This window comes from Zeus faber (assembly GCF_960531495.2).
Source record: "Zeus faber genome assembly, chromosome: 11".
In the NCBI taxonomy this organism is placed as follows: Eukaryota; Metazoa; Chordata; class Actinopteri; order Zeiformes; family Zeidae; genus Zeus; species Zeus faber.
The window spans coordinates 20,140,105-20,156,064 of NC_137205.1; the positions used below are offsets into that span (position 1 = coordinate 20,140,105).

Below are 15,960 nucleotides of genomic sequence, written 5' to 3' on the forward strand. Positions count from 1 at the left end.
TTATAGTGTATTTATATACAGTATATATGGGGGATGTCAAGGGGACGTCACGTCGCCGGAGCAAGCCGCCATATTTGGGGGATCACTCGCATTGACTGTGGACGCCGGTCGGCACCTTCGAGTGAGAAGGTGCCTGGAAGTGTCGTTTTCGGCTGGAAAAGTGCCACAGAAAATCTGGCCGCCATCTTGTGTGCGACCTTGAGCCTTCTTTTTCCTCCCTCCCTTTCTCCGCTTTCTACGTTTTGCATATTTTTGCGATATATTTCATATTCATTACTTGAATGGAAGTGGTCCTCCAAATGTGGCGGCCCCCGGGTCCACAGCAACCCATAGCGGCCGTCAGACATCACAAACCCTGTATAGTGTCTGGTCATATGATGCTGGGAACATTGCCCACTCTGCCTCCGTTGCAGCCTGGCTCTTCCTGGGACCCTTTCTCACGGTTTCCTCCCTTTTTTTTTTCCACTCAAGGGTTTTTTCTGGGAGTTTCTCCTTTGTGCCGGCGGGGGTTGCGACCAGGGAAGGTCGTTCTATGTGAAATGTGAAGCCCTATGAGGCAGATCTGTGAATAATAGGGGCTGAACAAATAAACCTGGACTCATCCCTCGACTTCCCTCATAAACCTGATATTTACGGTTGGGACGAGATGAACTGTGTCAAACTGGGGATGCAGTACCAGTATCCAGGATTACACGGTTGTCTTGGAGCAGGTCTTGTGTAATACATTACATTCGAGCGTCCCATTTCCAGGGCAAGGTCTCCTTCCCGAGGGGGGGCTCTTCTCACCGCTCACGTTAACCTTTCTTGCGGAGGTTCACGGCGGGCGCCGCGACGGACGGTTTGTTCAGACCTCTCCGTCTCCTCCTCTCTCGCAAACCCAAATATCTTCCCTGTCAGGGTTACGAGTGCAGCGTTTCAATCCTGAATTTTTTTTTTTTTGTGCGTGTAATCTGCCGAATCTCAGCCTTCCATTAGAAAAATGACAGTGAATCAGAACTAAAAGGAGATATTTTAACATCGCGCATGCAGTTGCAATATGAACTTGTTTTTATAAAATACCATGTTTTGGCAGGGCTTTGTGTGTACATGCCTTTATTTGAGACACAATAAGTGCAAAAACAGATTAGTTCCTGTAAATACATCCACAGCATGAATCCATAGAATTACAGAGGAACCCACTAGAAATTCAGTTGTTTTTTGTTTTTTTTAATAAATCTGTTATGTTTTTAGATTGTCAGTTTAATTTATATTTTTGTTTAAAAAAAACCCAAGATATTTACTACCTTTACCATGTGCTTGGTACTTTCTGATTCGGCACAAGGTGAGTTCTAGTGTATGCTTTGATCCAATGGAAACATTTTGCATGTAAGGTGTAAACTCACAGGAAGCTTATTAGAGGCAAGACAAGTAATATAATATATAAGCCTTTCGATTGGTGGCCACGTCTCAGCATCCCTCATTCATTCTCCCCTCGACACTATATCCGAGAGGAAGTACCTGCGATGCCGGAAATCATTACGTTTTCAAACCTACGCTGTGAAAACAGGTCTTTCCAACGACACGAGGACAACACAGACACTGGAGGAGGTTGAGATTTATTTGGAAATCTGACAGGCATGGCCGAACAGCGAGCTCTCACCTTAAACAAAATAAAGACAGCAGCACTACAGGTAAACGATACTAGTGTTTGAGAATGACCTATTAAACACGTTTCCACTTGCACACATTATACACGCTCCGGTCACGGAACAAACGCTCAAACACACTCACACAAAATGCATTTAACTGTACTGTAGTGTAACATCTGGAGATCCTCCTCAAATAACCACACAACATCCAGAGGAAATTTCAAGCACTTATAGAACAATTACCCACAGTGCATCTCATCTAACTATACACAGATAATTTATATATGTATATGCATATAGGGTATTTAATAAACATTATTCCATTTAAACAGTTTCATTAACAATTCAAAATCATCGGATTTCATAAATAGTGGAAAAAAAAAAAAAGTAGCAATGTCTTGACAGTTCCTCACCATTGTGATTTGAATATGGTCCCCAAAGTAGAACATGAAAAATACAACAATAAAACAAACAAACCAACAACAACAACAACAACCAAAACAAAAAAATATAAATTAAATAAACAATGTATGATTTGCTCAACAGTCAGGTCTTCAGACATTTAGAATGATAACCAAAACTCACAAACAAACCAACATAAAAGCAGGGACGGGATAGAGAGAAGGGGGTTAACATATTCACTCACAGCACAGACTGGTTTACTACATTTACAGAAGGGGGAGGGGGGTCTCTGGACCACTGTACAGGTTAAGGTCAGACGAGAATCAGGGAGACTGTCCACGCAGCATCCCAAAACAACCCTGATGACAACACCTCGCCCACGTTAGAGAGAGGAGCTGACACAACGGCATGGCTCTAAGCGATGTGAACAAACACTCGAGGTGTGTGTGTGTGTGTGTGCGCGCGCGCGTTGGGACAGCCGGGTCATCATGGCGACCACGTACAACACATGAATCGGCCGCCATCCCATCCTGTCAGACCCGCAGGGCGTTGTGGGAATCAGGTGAAAGTCTCCAATTTGTTCTTGCTGCTTTTATGTGGAATGAATGACTTTTTTTTTTTTTTTTTTCCTTTAATTCTATTTTTTTCTTTTAATATATATATTATCATTATTATTTTTTGAACGCAGACACTTTACTTCGTGGAGAGGATGAGAGCCACGATGAGGCCGTACAGACCCAGGACCTCGGCGAAGATCAGGATCAGGATCATTCCTACGAAGAGCCGGGGCTGCTGGGCCGTGCCCCTCACGCCGGCGTCACCCACGATGCCGATGGCAAAGCCGGCCGCCAGGCCGCTCAGCCCCACGCTCAGACCGGCGCCCAGGTGGAGGAAGCTCCTGTTGGAGCCACGGAGGAGGGTGAGTCAGGCAAAATAAACCACCAACAGAAACTATTTAATCGGCTGGGGATACTTTTTACTGCAAACATATTCACTGTTCATGGTTTATCCTTCGACTTGTGTTTCTGGTTTATTTTATTGTTAACTTCTCAGGATTATTGTAGATTGCAAATGTATTTATTTTTTAGTTATTGATTAGATTTATGTTCATTGCCATTTTTTCTCTTGTTTATTTATTTTTACGTTATTTTTATGTTTCTTTGTGAGGTTTATCTTTAGGTTTATAGCCATATTTTTATTGTTTAGTGTTAATTGTTAGGTTTATTGTATATTTTCCATGGGCATCGCGATTTCCCAAAGTTATGATTCGACTTTCAGGTCACAATTCGATTTAAACATTTTTTTCCCCCGGCACTGACGACTATGCCATTGTCAGACTATCTGACAACTGTCTGGATTTGTAAAGAAAAACTCTTGTTTCTCAATAAGTAACTTTTATTGGACTATTAACATTTATAAACAAATAACAAAACACACCTAAACAGTTAGAAGCTTTATCAAAACTAGACTTTAGAATTATAAACAATAAGTTACTTATTACACTACTTTAAAGTTACTTATTAAAATAAGCGCGGAAAAACCAATGCTATTTTTGACAGAGTGGAGCGCTGGTAGTAAAAAGATAACTACTACTGCAGCTCTGCTCAGAGCCATCTTTTCTCCAAGCAAAGCAAATAAAAACTCTAGATATATTTAATTTAGCAAACGGCAGATCCCTCCTGAAGGAAGAAAAACAAACAAAAAACCCCCCAAAAAAACCCTTCCCGGGTTCTCACTGTCCGGTGGCCAATACCCCGCGGCCCGGTACTGTCCTTGAGCCGGTGGTTGGGAACCTCTGCACTAGAGGACATTCCCTCTGTGATGGTCGGGTTTGTTCCCCACTTTCCATCTCCACATCTGTGGAATTACCCGAGAGGGAGACGGGCTGGTGCGTCTCTGCAACATGGACTTGGCACCATTACGGAATATTTCTCTCTAATGTACCTTCACTGTTAAAAAAAACCCAAAAAAACTGGATGAACTTTAACTCAACTTTGTTATTTGTTTTGTAATATTCAAAATTCTATTTGAATTTCTATTTGAAGGGCCGCAGCTTTCCCAACTCAGAACCTAATTTCACGAAAGTGGGTTCGGAGCCCACAGCGCAGCCCCCAGCGCACGCAGCATTTGATTGCTGGCGGATCTTGACCGCCCCGATATGGCGACCATGTCGGACATCATTACACAGGAAAATATGGGGAGAATCGCGAACCTGCTTGTGATTTCAAAATGGAATACTCATTTTAATCTATTTTCACGTTTTTCCCCATCTATCTATATACACACACACACGACAGTTTGGAATTTTTGATGAATGCATTAAAAGTTTGAAATACTATTTAGAAAATAGGAACGCATCAAGGTTTATATTTACTAACAGCAGTGATTAGCACTCTAGTGACAGGGAAGGTTGATTCCTTTGAAATGAACTGTATATTAGATATAGATACGAATGCAGACGTAGTACAGAGATCAAAACCACAGCTTTACTGAACTTGCAATACTCTAAGAGATTTCTATAAAAAGAACAGATGACTCAATTACAACAATTCTCTTAACACATTGTGTTTTACTCAAACAGGGTGCTTTTACATCCGACCAGTATGTCAAAACATATATATATATTTTTTTAATTAACTCGGGTGACACTACTCTTACAAGAGTAAGACTATTTAGTTGGAGTGGAAAATTGTGGCATATCATCCAAATAAAGTATCGTATTACAATTTGCAAAATAATATAATTGGACTTATTTTCCTTCTTTTTTTTTTCCCCCTAAACACAGCCCGAGTACAGTATGGCACAGAAGGGCATTTTCTAGACAAAACATGTGAGGCCTACCAACTAAAATCCAACACCATATGAATATATTTGTATATATTAACACTTTCAATTTGTGCATATTTTCTCATTTGACAAGATTGCTGGATCGCTATTTGACTGGTGACATTTCAGTCTCTTCTTTCTCTCAACCTCAAGACTTACAACCCCGACTCCAGGGTATTTTTTAATGACATCTACCCCAATTCGGAACTGTAGGGAACCTTCTAAAGTTCTAAATTGTGACATAGTGCAGGGGTGAGGTATAAAAGCTTAAACGTCACATCTTCAGTCACACAACATCTCGCTGACATTGCTCATCCATCGCAAACACATTTGCAATTGTGGGGGGGGGGGGGGGGGGGGATTTTATTTTTATTTTTTTTAAACCAAGATAAACAGATTATAAATTTGCGACTTACTTGTAAAGGGTGACTTTTTCAGAGATGTTGTTCGCTATGAGCACAGCGACCACCAGCCCGTAGATGGCGATGATACCAGCCATGACCACGGGGATGATGGACTTCATGATGAGCTCTGGCCGCATCACGGACATGGCAGCGATGCCCGTGCCGCTCTTTGCCGTCCCATATGCCGCTCCTAGAGCTGGACAGCGAAAGAACACATTCACCACACCGGCCCGCAAAAATACCCATACGACAGATTCTCTTTCTTACAGCGAACGCGCGGGTATTAGGGGTCCTAGACTGGTTTTGAAACCAGTAAGATTTCAACCTTACTTCAGTAACTAGGATCTTTGCCTTCCGTGTGTATATGTTAAATTACCACTCCCAACATTTCCTCATATAGAGCGTCATTTTGCGTGTTGCCATTGATATAGTCCAAAGCCATCGGCTCATTGTCTTAAACCAAGAGCGGAACATCAGCTTGGTCTGTTGACAAACCCTTCGGTCCGATCATTTTCCTTTGTGTGTTTAAATACATAGTCCTCTGGCCCCACACAAATCTGAATAGAAGTTACTGTCCTTCAACATGTGAGGCAGCTGCTAACTAACAGCCGACATATGGTTCGTAGGGGGCTTATTCATTCCCTCGATTCTGACAGTGGACACATGACAAAACAAAAGCCACTGTTATCCAAGCAAATTTCTCAACTCGTGATAAGTGGGTTTCACATGGGTGCAGACCAAGAATATGGGTGTAGACCAAGATCCGTTCGGCGGCATCCCCAGCAAAACCATCTGTCATTTATCTTGGCTGCAAGACACTAGCAACTTCAGAGAACGTACACTAAAGGCCTTGTCAATCATAGCTTCATTATTCCAACGATTGGACTAAAGTATAGACGTATATGGAAGCTTGGTCAAAATCGTATGTGCCCAAGATGTTCTCAGGTTCGGGAGACCACATCTCATCCGTGGCCTAATGCATGGCAAATGGAAAGTCCTTGATGTGCAGAAGGTCGAGAATGACTGGATGTCAACTGTGTCCTAATGTGTAGAGGCCTGTGCGTGACTTCTTCCCTTTCTAAGCATCACGTATTAGGTACATGTCCGCACTGGGTGTGCGCGAAACAACGTGGCGCTGCCTCTTTTATTCGCTCTTAGACCACCGCCTCCACCGCCGTGACCGTAGCCAACGGGCCTTCTCAGACCCGAGACGCGGTCTCGTCGAATGGGCTGCGCGGCCTAATGCGCATCAAACCGAGGGTCCTAAATGTGGAGGATTAAATAAAAAAATAAATGTAAAAAAAAAAAAGAGGTTCAGTGTCACCGATGTGGACGCCCCAGTGATGCATACGTTTCATTTTAATACAATTCGAGAATCAGGTTCGGGGTCCCGGGCAGGGTTTGCCCGTCCGTCCGTCCGTCCGTCCGTCCATCCATCCAGACAGACAGACGCCTCGCCGCGGAGCAGGCCCGACATTGCCGCGCCTCGCCGCCGCCGGAGAGCGGTGCGATCCGTGGAACATCCGTGTAGATGAGGCGCTACACCCCGCACGACGCTTCGCGTGAATAAAATATGTGCGGTCATCGGCGCGCCAGCATCGCCGGCGCGTCAGCGCAGCGTCACACCGGGCCGTCCAGGTCCCCCCCCCCCCCCCCCCATCCCCCGCCCCAGCCCCAGCCTCATCCCTGGCAGGTGCGCGGGGCCGACACCCGGAGCTTAACCTCCGCTAGCGGCTAACGCGTTAGCACGGTTTAGTATCCGAGCGGGCCTCGGCGCCGGCCCGCGCAACGGTCAAGCACGTCGGGTCAAGGCATCCATATATTTGTCCGTGTGTGAGAGTGCGTGTGTGTGTGTGTGTGTGTGTGTGTGTGTGCGACGCCGCCTCTCGGGGCCAGCGCCACTCACCGCTGAACACCATGGCGGCGGAGGCTCCCATCACGGCGAAGAACGAGGAGTACTCGGGGCTCTCGGCAGAAGACATGTTCGCTCCGTCCTTCTCGGGGTGGGGGGGGGTGGATTCGGCTTTACGGCTCAGAGCGCAGGGGGCGGTTTTCTTTTCTTTGCGGCGGGGTTTTTTTTTTTTATTTTATTTTTTCCTTTACCTTGCTTGTTTGTTTGTTTTAGCCCCCGGTTCTTCAGACGCCCCGCCGGCCGGTTCGTTTCAGGAGCGAGCGAGTGAGCGACGCGCGGGCCGAGAGGGGAGACGACGCAGCGGCGGACAGGGAGCACCGGTGTGGCGGAGGAGGAAAATGGCGAGGGGGAAAAAGTCACGTGCTCAGGCGCCTCGGACCGTGCCATTCGGTTGACGTAGAGGGGACGGGCGTGAAATACCTTTCCCATCCTCGCTTGTTTGTTTTGTTTCGATTTTTTTTTCTTTTTTTCTGCGCGCGTCGAGGTGTGCCGTGGCGATCATCTGAGCGAATTCGTGAACTCTTCGCCGCGCAAAGGCCAACGGCGGATGATAGTACGACACGCGGGCCGCGCGGATCTCGACCGGCACGAACGCGCTTGGTACGTTCTGCTGCAAGCGCCGCCGCTTGCGGTGGTGCTGTTGCATCAAAGTGGACGCCGCCGCGTCGGCGATGTCGATGCGTTCCACGTTAAAACGCACGTTTTATGAAGAATTGTTGTTGTGAACGCATGCAAACATGTCACCCCCATACTGCGGAGACGCACCGCGGGGATCAAAAAGTCACATGCGCTACGATCCGTCAGCCTCGGGTTGGTATTACAGTGATGCGTGTTTTTTTTTTTACGCTCCGGGTGGTGCCATCATAATTATTTCTTTATTTGAACAATAAATTATGTTTTTTTTTTCCCCAAAGGTGGGAGCCAGTGTCTCGAGCTTCTCCCATTCACCTATTGTGGATTGCAATAACTGATGTTATGATCCCTGCAATAGATATATATATTTGTATTGCTCCACTTCTCTGGCAATTTGGAAGCAAACATACGGCAAATAGGTCTGTGGTTGGTTAGTCTGCTTTTTTTTATTTATATATATATATATATATATATATATATATATATATTTTATTATCCCATAACATGAATTGCTTTTATTGGAGTACTACAAAAGGGTGCCTTCTGTAATGGAAATAAAATGTTACAGTGGGACGATACAAGCACAATTGATTGATGATAATCGAATTAATCTTAGACAATAAAAGCCAACTGAGATACTAAAGTTACATACTTAACTACAACATGGTCATCTGGATATGTGATGTTTTTACCTTCCAGGAAATATGAACATTTCATTTGATAATAAAACGAAAACTCTTCCCAGAAGAAAGTTCCCCAAAGTGGTCTGCGTTGACCGGACTGTCCACTGGGTGGCGCACGTCCCCCCCCCCTCATCAAGAAAGGGAGGCAGTGAGTTGTCTCCTTCAGCTGATTATGGATCTTGTTGAATCCCAGTTTAACTGCTTTAAGCCTCCTCCCATTGTTCTCTGCTGCTTCTTCCTTGCTTTGTGCCACGGCACCATTGCAAATAAGGGTCTCCCCCTCATCCTTTTCCAGGGGTTTAAATTAAGGTTATAAATTAATGACCACTTCATCTTCATACATAGTATACTTATTTCACATACACCCATGGCCATGACCCAATTTGGGCTTGGGTGTTGGTGGTTTTGTTTACTTCCTTTCTCAGTATGCTTCGGCGGAAGCTGGACCGTGGGACCACCTCGGGTCCCGCTTCTCCATTGATTTGGCTTAAAGAAGTAGTTGACTAGTATTTTCTATCTTAAAGCTTCAATGCTGGCTGCAAATCTACCTTAAATCCCCTCGTTTACATACATTCCTCCGGGACTTACAGAAAGTGCTCATCGGGCAAGGAAGTTGATTTTCTCACAAATGAAAAGTACGTCTCATATAAAGTATATCATATCATAAAGCAGTTTCATAAAAAAAAAAAAAAAAAGAAAAACCCACATGAATCTCAGATTCAGACACACAGCATTTAAAACACAAGTTCAGGTTATAACATACACTTTAATGAAAGCAGACATAAAATCAAACATAAATAAGCTACTTATCCCTAAACAATTGTTGTCTACCATTTTGCACTAACCATTGAGTAAATGTATTCGTAAGGGCTGATCCGTATTAGGGTATACACACACACGTCTTCTCAGATCGAACACTGAAGCAAAGAAGGTAAAAGTGGCTATCCCAGCTTTACAGTGGAAACGCTAGATGTCAACCACAGAGCGATGATTTAACACATCTCACCAAACACTGCATAGACACACTGTCCCTACCCACAAGTAACATGTTCACCCACAGGCAGAATGCACTCATACTCCATGATTACATTTCGTCGCAAAATAAATGCATCCTTTTACAGAATTAACTTGAGACCTGATTGCCTTTTAAACAGAACATGACCAGTTAAGCCTTTTAAAAACAATAAAAAGTGAACTTTGTCAATGCAGAATTAAAAAAAAAAAAAAAAAAAAAAAAAAATTCTCTTATTGCACTAAGTATTCCCCACCACTGCCAAATGCAACCGTTAAATACGGCGAGATGTTTTTAGCATTAGGGGTTTGTTAAAGATGCACCCATTGAAGCGCACCTAAAACTCAAAAAGGCAAACCTGTGATTGTATTCAACTTCTTCTAAGATCAAATCATTTGAGGTTTAAAACCCTTTGCCGGCGTCACTCTGACGGAGCGGCGCCGTTATGTGGTTGCTGATAAGGTTGTACCACTTAAAACAACACACGCACACTTGCACACACGCAAGCGCACACACACCCCCCCCCCCCCCCCCCCACACACACACACACACCTGTGTGTCTCCCCATGCCATCTTTCACGCACTAGCCCTACACTTCATTCCATGTCCCAGCGAAACTACCAGTCGGCATATCAATACAAGCAAATGTGCTCTTGTAGATGGAAAAAGAAATACACGAAGAAGGTCAGAGGAAAAAGGCATCACATGCTATTGTTGGCGAAGCCAGAGGAGGTGAAAGGGTGGCACAGAGCGATGGCTGGTGTGCGGGTAGAGGAAGCTACGCTGAAACCCTTTTTTTAGACCGAAAGCGGGGTGGAGCTCTGGAAGGGGGTCGTGAACAGAGTTTGAGTTCGCCCTCGCTCAGTCCCAGCCATTGTCCTTTATCATGTGAGAAAGCTCGATGATGAACTTCCCCTCCTTGTATTTCTGACTCAGCTCGAAGGCTTGCTCCTGCACAAGGGGACGAGGAATGAGTTTTGGTTGAGGCACGCAGTGGGTAAAATTGTGGTCGAAACCTTGGGTTCTCAACTGGTGGGTCCCCATCCCAACCCTGGGTCACAGGGTGGTCATTTTGAGTAGGGCGTCGGTGTATACGTCCACGTGGTCAAAGCAATTCTATTTTTCCTGATGTTAAAATTTGACCCTTCGGCATTTTATTGCCGCCTAGATAAAACCGAATTTTGGAAGCTAAGGAAATTAGTTTGTATTGTTTTAATAGATTTTTATTTAATTCGATTTCAAAGCCCTTATTCGACACATTTTTAAATGTGCGTTTTTAAACATACAGGAAAGCATTGTGAATTAATGAATTATTAATGTAGTTTAATAAAATGCTTAAAATCGTTCATATTTTTCATTATGTTTGGGTCGTGATTTAAAGACTAAGGACAAATCTGCATCCTTAGATCAGTTGAGAACCACTGACGTATATTATATGGGGTAAAAATAAGCTGATGGTAGAAAAAAAAAAAAGTAATTTGGTCAAGACCCATAACTGAAAATTGTAACCATTCTTATTAGTTTCACAAATAGTGATAAAAGAGGTGATCATTTGATAAAATGTGCTTAGATTAAAAATGACATAAAACAACAGCTGTGTGGTGGTGTTGGAAGTTTGCGATCCAAGTCAGAAATGGTGCTTCAAAATAAAAGCACGGCGTTGGAACTTCGGCACCCAGCAATTTTTTTTGTATCGATCCCTGAAGAAGTGGACGTGTACACCCACGGCCCACTAGAAAAGGGACCCAGTGACCCAGCTTTGGCCCTCGACCCACCAGTCAAGAACCACCAATCTCATCGGCATTGTGCAAATTAAAGTACTTTTCAAAATAAGAGTTCTGATTCACACGACGCTGAATGGCTGCGAACACTTACATATTTCCAGCCCAGCGTAGTGTGGCAGTTCTCACAGTAGATGTCCGCCACAGCGTGGAGCCCCGTTAGTAGTAACCGCTCCTCAGCGGGCCCGCAGCCCACATTCACTCTGAAAGCACCAGAGGAAGAACAACCGTTTAACACGTCGCGCATGCAGTGGCCTTACAACATAACCATCCTTTGATGTCGAGTAAACAATGTTTATACTGTGGGGTAGGGGGTGGGCGATACTGACACGATCAAATCTCAACACATTTTCTATTTTTTTGGACTGTATGCTAGGACAATCCAAGTTCCAAAAATTGCGTTACTTCACCATATTGCAACCTTAAAGACAACGTTTAACTATATCTTGATATTACGATCGTGATATCGATATAAGAACGAACAATTCTACATCATCTTGTCATATTGTTCAGGGAACAGACTCGGACCTTGATGTCCCAGAAGTCTTAAAAGCTGTGTGTCGGTGTAAATCATCTGAACGTGACCTAGTTAGCGTTGGGTAAACAGAACTAGTACAAACAACTTTCCTTACATTGTCACACCGGCTTGAAGAAAAACAAACACATTTCCAAATGTGAAGTCAAGCCTTTAAAACAAGCTCTGTGTAAGAAAATGGAAACAGGCATGAAGTGAATGAAAAAAAAAAAATATCTACAGTGAAGCTGTAGAGAACCTGATTTAACGAGGAGGCTCTAAATGCCTCCGAGGAGGTTTTCGGGGGGGTAAGGCCCTGCATCCACGACCTATTGACCCGGGAAAACGTGACCCGGTTTGGTTTTCACCTGACTTCAAGGTCCACTGAGGGACCACAACAGTCTATTGACTAATGTGCTGTGTGTAAACAGAGCTGCCATACTGGGGATTCGGTTTCTAAGAACCAGAGCAATTAAAGGAAGGTGTATAATGAAAACAGAGCTCTAGATCCTGGATTCCCAAACTTATTTTTCCCTATGTCAAGAGCCCACAAAGGACATGTACGCGTTAGGACAAATATTCCTTTTTGAATTCATGCACGTGTCAAGGAGTTGGATACGGCAGACTTTTGTTCATCAGACAAGGTCAATCCTCCAGATTTTGTGAAAGATCACTGATGGGATGGTAATAATAGTCAATGAATAGTGAATGTGCTGTAAGATGGGATGGTTAAAAATGTCACCAGGTGATGTAAATTAAGCACATTGTACACACCCTTAAACTGGTTCTACTTTTCCCTAACCACACTCTAGCCTTTAATAAAGTTTTATCTGCATTCACCTGCTTTTTTTTCCTTTTCCTCCATGTTTACTTTTAGATTTTTATTTTTTTTCAGTTCTTTGCCCATATAAGGGGCCAGGGAGATTTCATCAACTTACCCTATAAATTTGCAATCCCTTTTGATACTCCTGTGATAAAGCCCTGCATAAATAACCTTTACTTGGTCAAAGTACCACTATCCCAGCTTTGGGGTACAACACTGAGCTTAGTCAGCTCAGAGAACAGCACTGTTTATCCACACTGTCGGTGGCAGTGGATTCCAAAGGCCACTTTTCTCCATTAAATGTTCCATCTTGTGGTGTTCAAAAAGGTTAATAAAATAAGGCGAGCGACTGAAAGATACTCACACAGAGTTGAAGAGATAGGCCCGGCCCTGACTCCCCTGGAAAGACTGAGAAACAAGGAGAGAGAGCAAGTCAAAACAAATGATCCACACACAGCCCTCTGATTTAATCGTTGCAAGTGAGGTGTGTCGCTGGTGTTTCTGGTTAGTTTGGTACTGAGCTCAGGTTCAAGATTATGTGAGAAAATGCCAACATTTCAAACGATTGCTATAGAGGAGTCGCGGTTCAATATATCACAATATAAGATAAGATAAACCTTTATTAGTCCCACAACGGGAAAATTTGCATCAATAGAGCTATACAGGTACTCCTCAGTCAATGACCGAGTTCCGATCCTACAACCAGGTTGTTAAGGAAATTGGTCGATATGCGAGGACCCATGTTATTTCATGGTAAGGGGGCGTGGCCATTGTGAACGCTAGTGTAGTGAATACTGACAGACTGCGGGAGCGAGACTAAGACTGCGAACGGGGATGAGATGAGATGTATACAGTGTATATAAATGTATATAGTGTTTACAGTATTTAAAGGGTGATGCGTGATGAGATGCTTGACGCTGAGACACAGCGGTATTGTACACAGCGTACAATACAGACTGGTCAGAGAGCTGGTCGTAAGTCAGAACGGTCGTTAAACAGGTAGGTCGTTAAGTGAGGAGTACCTGAACTATTAATACAGTGGTTGGTTTGATACCATCAACAAATGCCCTTATTGTAAGTGGCCTTGGACAGAAGCGTCCACTAAATTAAGTAATGTAATGTAATATGGCAGTATGTATGTTTCATTTTGGCTGAAACCCAAAATGACCTGATCTGAGGACACAAAGTATTATGTTTGTGTCAAAATGTTCAGGAAGACAACGGAGGATTGGCATTCATCGTGGAGTTACAGGGGTTGAATACAGGACAAAGAACTACACACTTTGTGAATAGCTCCATATCACCCATATATTTAAATAGCATTTCTCGAACATTGACAATCAATTGTTCAAACCTTTTGACGTTCTCCTACGGCCGTACCTTTGAGATGAGGTCGTCGTGGTTGGCAAGATGTGCACGGCAGTGGACGCAGCTGTAGCGGCGGTGGCAAGAGTCCAGGTACGCCTGGAATGTCTTGGCCTTTGTTAGCTTCACCATGTCTGGCAAGAGAGGAAAGAGGAAGAGGAAGTTGGAGACGAACAGTTCTTCTTGCTTTATGTGTCTGCAATGCATCTCTGGCCCTTATTATCGACTATGCAAAAAGACAGATCAATGCAGTTTTGAGCATAGGGGAAGGGGGGGGGGGGTTGTCTCAGGCTGTAGATCTGTGTTCTTTGTAGACAAGGAAGCCGGGGCGGTGAGACAACACAGAGCAGCAGACAGGAGCCTCAAATAACCCAAACAAGTCTGATGACAGGGAAATGACTCGCCTGAACAGGAAATAATTTGCGTTCCTTACAGAATGTTTGCAGTTGTCAGAGAGTTAAGTTTAATACATTTAAAGACTCGTTTTAAGAAGGTTTCTAAACTATCTTAAATAAAAAAAGAGCAATCAACCAGTGTCACCAGAGGAATCCACTTGTATGACTAGAAGATTAGTGAAGAGTAGTTCACAAGTTGCCTCTGAATGTTATCAAAAACAGGTCGTGCAAGAGAAGCACACGCCTTCCTTTTCAACCGGTCTGCCATTCCCTGTTGATCCGGTATACAAAGGTGATCATGGTTGAGCTTCATGTTCTTATTACTGCACATAAATTCGATGTCATATGCGATATGAGTGCATTACTGAGTCATGTCAGTATGAAAACAAACAAGTCTGCCAGAAGCAACACAATGCTGCAGGATAGACATGTACAGACATGTACACACGTAATAACCAAGTCGGAAATAGGGGGAAATGACAGTAAACACAAACAATAAACCCCGCTCAACTATACACGCTGCCAAACCTGGGAAATAGAGAATTAAATCCGAACATATGCTGTGTGTACAGTACCTGGGTGGAAAACAAAATGGCTATGAGCGGAAAAACAACACAATGCACATGTCGTGGAGTTCCCGGTGAACGCGGCGTCCTTAATTCGGTGTATTTAGCCAGCAACCCGCAGCTAGCAGGACGAATGCGCATTGCGGGGCATTCTCCCCCTCGGTGTCTACTGACCTGCTATCCGTACGGAGCTTCGCGGTAGACCAGTTTCACCACCGACGGGCGGGTTAGGTGACCGGCATCCAACGGGGAACCGCGGCTGGCCCAGGTCGGTGTTGCGGCACTGAGCTCGGGGTCCAGCTAGCTGCTTAGCTCGTTCGCCACGCGGGTCCCGTCGCTGACCTCGAAACGCTTGGCAGCCCCCAAGAAAACGCTGTAACGTACCCACAACCGGCGACCTATTTTAATATTATTATTATTATTATTGTTGTTATTATTATTATTATTTACCGCGATATCCTCATTAAAATGGATGTTAAAACGCGTTCAACTGCAGTGATACCGCTGTTTCCTTGCCAGTGGCGGGAGAGCGGCGCTTTTTGTTTACCAACACACACACACACGCACACACGCACGCACACACTGGAGGAAGTGGGGAGCGCCGCGCGGTGTGCAAAACAAACCGCCACCGACCAATCGGGTGCCGGGATCTGGCGGGACGGAATATAGGTCAGCCAATTGGAGCGCGGCTCTCATGTGTGTCTCCTTATGGCTGCGGAGGTTTTTGGGAGCCCGGCTGATTACCCAACACATTACTCCAAACAAGGTCAAAGGAGTTGATTCCCAAAGATCATTTATAGATATAATTAGTTTAGCCGTTTCATGAAGAGCTACAGCAACAAAAACAAAACACCGAATCAATTGAATTGCCCTCGGAAGTTTTTACGTGTCCAATGCTTTTGGTAAAACGTTGTTATTATTATTATTATTATATAATTGTGCAATAGAAAATTAAAATAATAAAACTATAATTAAAAAAACCCAAAACATTTCTTGCTTGCCAAATCTTTCACATT

At 44.1% G+C, this 15,960-nt stretch overlaps 2 protein-coding genes across 2 annotated transcripts; both read right to left on the reverse strand.

Moving 5' to 3' along the window:
* Positions 1-1,576: 1,576 nt before the first annotated feature.
* On the reverse strand, positions 1,577-7,666 carry atp6v0ca (ATPase H+ transporting V0 subunit ca). Its single transcript, XM_080008950.1, has 3 exons — positions 7,167-7,666; positions 5,273-5,456; positions 1,577-2,928 (listed from the first exon to the last, which is right to left on the reverse strand). The coding sequence occupies exons 1-3, from the start codon at positions 7,240-7,242 to the stop codon at positions 2,724-2,726; spliced, it is 465 nt and encodes a 154-aa protein (XP_079865076.1). The 5' UTR covers positions 7,243-7,666; the 3' UTR covers positions 1,577-2,723.
* A 1,535-nt stretch (positions 7,667-9,201) lies between these two features.
* ypel3 (yippee-like 3) lies at positions 9,202-15,485 on the reverse strand. The gene is made up of 5 exons (XM_080008810.1): positions 15,119-15,485; positions 13,999-14,117; positions 12,983-13,026; positions 11,376-11,484; positions 9,202-10,451 (listed from the first exon to the last, which is right to left on the reverse strand). The coding sequence occupies exons 2-5, from the start codon at positions 14,113-14,115 to the stop codon at positions 10,362-10,364; spliced, it is 360 nt and encodes a 119-aa protein (XP_079864936.1). The 5' UTR covers positions 14,116-14,117; positions 15,119-15,485; the 3' UTR covers positions 9,202-10,361.
* Positions 15,486-15,960: the final 475 nt, after the last annotated feature.

Coding starts and splice junctions, on each gene's coding strand:
- atp6v0ca (XM_080008950.1), bottom strand. CDS start 7,242: ATGTCTTCTGCCGAGAGCCCCGAGTACTCCTCGTTCTTCGCCGTGATG. Junction 5,457..7,166: donor CGCCGCCATGGTGTTCAGCG/GTGAGTGGCGCT, acceptor TTCGCTGTCCAG/CTCTAGGAGCGGCATATGGG. Junction 2,929..5,272: donor GAAAAAGTCACCCTTTACAA/GTAAGTCGCAAA, acceptor TGGCTCCAACAG/GAGCTTCCTCCACCTGGGCG.
- ypel3 (XM_080008810.1), bottom strand. CDS start 14,115: ATGGTGAAGCTAACAAAGGCCAAGACATTCCAGGCGTACCTGGACTCT. Junction 13,027..13,998: donor ACGACGACCTCATCTCAAAG/GTACGGCCGTAG, acceptor CTTGTTTCTCAG/TCTTTCCAGGGGAGTCAGGG. Junction 11,485..12,982: donor GCCTATCTCTTCAACTCTGT/GTGAGTATCTTT, acceptor TGGTGCTTTCAG/AGTGAATGTGGGCTGCGGGC.